Below are 4647 nucleotides of genomic sequence, written 5' to 3'. Positions count from 1 at the left end.
GGTAACTGACTAGGGGTAGGGGAGAAAGAAGAGATGTGAGCAGTGTCTCAGGAAATGTAGTGTATTGTAAATAAAAGAAGACATAGGAAGGAATCTTTTGAAGAAAAGGGAAACATTTAAATTGCACAACAAGCATCCAGGCCAGTGACAAAATCTTCCAATGGAAGCAGACAAATGCACAAATAAGTTAAAGTGCTCTTTTTATATTCTTATAAAATGCAGATGTCACTGGAAGCTTCCCTGACCCTAGATTTTGTTCTATAGCTACCACTCCCAGTTCACAGTCTGGGGAACTGGGTGCTGTCCTCAGACTTCCTGCTCTTGCTTCTGCCCTCTCACCTCCCCACTAATAATTCACATGTATTTGGCATATACCTCCTCCTGTTGCTTCCTTTGAGGAGCAATACAATCCCATTCAGCAGTTCTTATTTTTTCTGGGAACTTCTTGGATAATTTTGATGCCACCATATAGGGATAATATCATACACCTCTTAGCATATTTCTCCCACCTACTGCTTTTTCTCTAACTTCTATAGATTCCCTTGTTTCCCTCATGGCTTTCAGTATGCTCTTTTTTCACAGATGGAGCTCCTGCTATTTGCCTTTGCCCAGGAAAGAAATACTCCAAAGAATGGACTGGTCATCCTATTACTTCCTTCTCTTTAGGCGCCTACTACCTTTCCCCCAGTTTTGGAATAAACTTTTCCATTTCATTACACTTGCCCCTCCAATCACGAACATGTATCAGTAAGAGGAATTTGGAAGGATCAATGTAGTTGATTGGTTAAAATCAGACAGATGAGCATTAAACATCAACAAGATCTTCCAGGTCTGATGCTAGTAGGAAGAAAACTATGGATGCTTTTTCCTGGAGTTTCTCAGCATTGGAGAGTTATGCAATTGTCAGGGCTTGGGGAGGGAGCTTCTCTTCCAGGAGGCTTCTCACTAGACAGACTCGGACTGGGCCAGGCTGGTCCTCCCAAGGGCCCTCACCATGGCCCCCTTCATTTCCTTGTTTTGAAAACTATAGATGATGGGGTTGCACATGGGGGTGATGATGGTGTAGAGGAGGGAGAAAGGCTTGTCTTTTTCAGGGCCATGTGTGCTGCAAGGGTTCATATAAGAGAATATGGCTGAGGTGTACAAAAAGATGACCACAGTCAGATGGGAAGCACAAGTGGAGAAGGTCTTTCCACGACCTGAGGAGGAGGCTCTGCCAAGGATGGAGGCCAGGATGCATGCATAGGAGATGACAATGAGCACCATGGGGCTGAGCAGCACCACGATGGCATCGGCAAAGATCACCCTCAGACTAAACTGGGGGTCTCCACAAGAGAGAGTGATCACTATGGGGGCCTCACAGAAAAAGTTTTCTATGTGGTTGTGTCTACAGAATGGACCACGAAATGTCATGTAATCAAGAAGGATGCCATTGATCAGCCCAAAGAACCAGGCAGTACTTACCAGCTTCACACAAACCTGCCGACTCATGATCTGGGCATAGCTGAGTGGGTGGCAGATAGCAACATAACGGTCATAGGCCATAAAAGCCAAGAGGATGCACTCGGCCACACCTACACCAAAAACCAGATACATTTGGGTTCAGCATGAGGCAAAGGAGACAATGTGGTTCTTGGCCACCAGGTGGATCAGCATCTGTGGCATGGTGGTGGTGATGAAGCAGACATCCAGGAAGGACAGGTGGCCAAGGAAGAAGTACATGGGGCTGTTGAGCCTGGGGTCTGTCCAGGTGATGAAGATGATGAGGCCATTCACGGCCATGGCAAAGCTGTAGAGGGCTAAGAAGAGGGCAAAGAGCAATGCCCGAGTGGAAGAGGAGCTCTGCTCAAAGCCCACAAGGATAAACTCTGCCACTCTGCTCCCGTTCCTTAGGTCCACCATCTGTAGCCTGCTTGAAGAGGGAAGACAGGAAAAGCACATAAGAGATAGTTGCATATAGACGCTACCTAGTTGTATAAAAACAGATTGCAGACAAAGGAATGAAAAAGAAAGGAATTTTAGTACACTCCATATGAGTCAGGAGAGTCATGGGCACTGAAAATGCTAGTGCTGAAAGGTCTGGGAACCATGTGACAACGTTTTGAAGAAAACTTTAAAGAAGACTCAAGGAGAATCCAAGAGGCCCATTTAAATATTAAGAAAGCACTTGTGATGAGCACTGCATGTTATGTGTGTTGATCATTAAATTCCACTTCTGATACCAATATTACCCTATATTTTAACTAACTAGAATTTAAATGAAAAACTTGAAAGAAAAATAAATAAATAAAATAAATTTATAAATAAATCTTAATGGGTTCTGCATCTAGAAGAGTGAATTTTCTTTTTCTGTGTAATTTCAATGAGTAGAACTCAAACTAGAGAGTAGAAATGTCAGAGGAAAAAAATGACTGATATTTCTAATTGTACATTTTTCTTCTCTTTACTATAAAAGTAATGCCTGTTCATTATAGAACATCTAGAAAATACCAAAAACAAAAGCAAAATTAAGTAAATTAAAAGAATCATCAAGACAGTACAGTACTGGCACAAAAACCAGACATATAGATCAATGGAACAGAACAGAAAACCCAGAAATGGACCCTCAACTCTACGGTCAACTAATCTTCAACAAAACAGAAAGAACATCCAATGGAAGAAAGACAGTCTCTTTAACAAATGGTGTTGGGAAAATTGGACAGCCACATGCAGAAGAATGTAGCTGGAGCATCCCCTTACACCATACACAAAAATAGACTCAAAATGGATGAAAGCCCTAAATGTGAGACAGGAATCCATCAAAATCCTAGAGGAGAACACAGGCAGCAACTTCTTCAATCTTGGCTGCAGTAACTTATTGCTAGACATGTCTTCAAAGGCAAGGGAAATAAAGGCAAAAATTAACTATTGGGACTTCATCAACATAAAAAGCTTTTGCACAGCAAAGGAAACAGTCAAAAAAAGCAAAAGACAACCAATAGAATGGGAGAGGATATTTGCATATCAGATAAAGGTCTAGTATCCAAAATCTATAAAGAACTTATCAAACTCAACACCCAAAGAACAAATAATCCAGTCAAGAAATGGGCAGAAGACATGAATAGAGATTTCTCCAAAGAAGACATCCAAATGGCCAACAGACACAAAAAATGCTGATCACTCGGCATCAGGGAAATACAAATCAAAACCACAATGAGGGACCACCTCACACCAGTCAGAATGGCTACAATTAACAAGACAGGAAACAACAAATGTTGGTGAGGATGCAGAGAAAAGGGAACCCTCTTACACTGTTGGTGAGAATGCAAGCTTGTGCAGCCACTCTGGAAAATAGTATGGAGGTTCCTCAAAAAGTTAAAAGTAGAGGTACCCTATAACCCAGCAACTGCACTACTATGTATCTACCCAAAGGATAGAAATGTGATCTGAAGGAACACCTGTACCCCAATATTTATAGCAGCAATGTCCACATTAGCCAAACTATGGAAAGAGCCCAGATGTCCATCAAGAGATGAATGGATAAAGAAAAGGATGAAATCTTACCATTTGCAACAACGTAGATGGAATTGGAGGGTATTATGCTAAGTGAAAGACAATTATCATATGGTTTCACTCATATGTGGAATTTAAGAAACAAAACAAAGGCTCATAGGGGAACGGAGGGAAAAATAAAATAAGATGAAATCATAAAGGGAGACAAACCCAAAGATACTCTTACTTATAGGAAACAAACTGAGGGTTGTTGGAGGGGAGGTGGGTGGAGGAATGGAGTAAGTGCATGATGGGCATGAAGGAGGGCACCTGATGTAATGAGCACTAGGTGTAATATGCAAGGGATGAATAACTGAACTCTATATTTGAAACTAATAATACACTATATGTTAATTAATTGAGTTTAAATAAAATAAATAATAATAATCACGCAGAGAGAAACACATCAGTATTTTTTTTTAAAGATTTTATTTATATATTTATTTGAGAGAGAGAGAATGAGAGACAGAGAGCACGAGAGGGAAGAGGGCAGAGGGAGAAGCAGACCCCCTGCTGAGCAGGGAGCCCGATGTGGGACTCGATCTCGGGACTCCAGGATCATGACCTGAGCCGAAGGCAGTCGCTTAACCAACTGAGCCACCCAGGCACCCCACATCAGTATTTTCGTTCATGTCTTTTCAATTATTTTGTTTTCTATGTTTATATTTTAAAAGCTTTTAAGATCAACATAAGGCCTGAGTAGAACCTGCCTTCAAAACTTAAGTGTTGGGGAGAAGTATATCTTCAGGACGAAACGCAGCATTGACTCCTGATTGGAAGACCTGCTGTAAGTCCAATAGGGAGAAAGTATAAAGGATAAAAGTTCACTTTTTGTTTGAATTGGCAACTGGGAACAATTGCATTCCATACCATTTTATAGCCAAAAATTTTACTTATTTAATAAGTGAGTGCCTACTATGTTCTATATATTGTGCAAGGTGCCAGGGATATAGAATCATGCATAAGAACTTTCTCTCTGACTTCATGGGTATTATACTATATTCCAAGCCATTAGATCAAGGGGATAAGTAAGAATATAGAGAATCTGTATAATATATGGGTAATATTAACAAAAAAGCATACATTTATAAGCAAATATATTTCAAACTCTATGCC

General features: G+C 40.7%; 1 protein-coding gene across 1 annotated transcript; it reads right to left on the bottom strand.

The window, feature by feature from the left end:
- Positions 1–945: 945 nt before the first annotated feature.
- On the bottom strand, positions 946–1902 carry LOC110593577 (olfactory receptor 10AD1-like). Its single transcript, XM_021704858.2, is given in 1 exon segment — positions 946–1902. A coding segment is annotated over 1 exon segment (957 nt).
- Between the last annotated feature and the right edge of the window lie 2745 nt (positions 1903–4647).

This window comes from Neomonachus schauinslandi, chromosome 5 (assembly GCF_002201575.2).
Source record: "Neomonachus schauinslandi chromosome 5, ASM220157v2, whole genome shotgun sequence".
NCBI lineage: Eukaryota > Metazoa > Chordata > Mammalia > Carnivora > Phocidae > Neomonachus > Neomonachus schauinslandi.
This window is presented reverse-complemented; position numbering and strand designations above follow the sequence as displayed.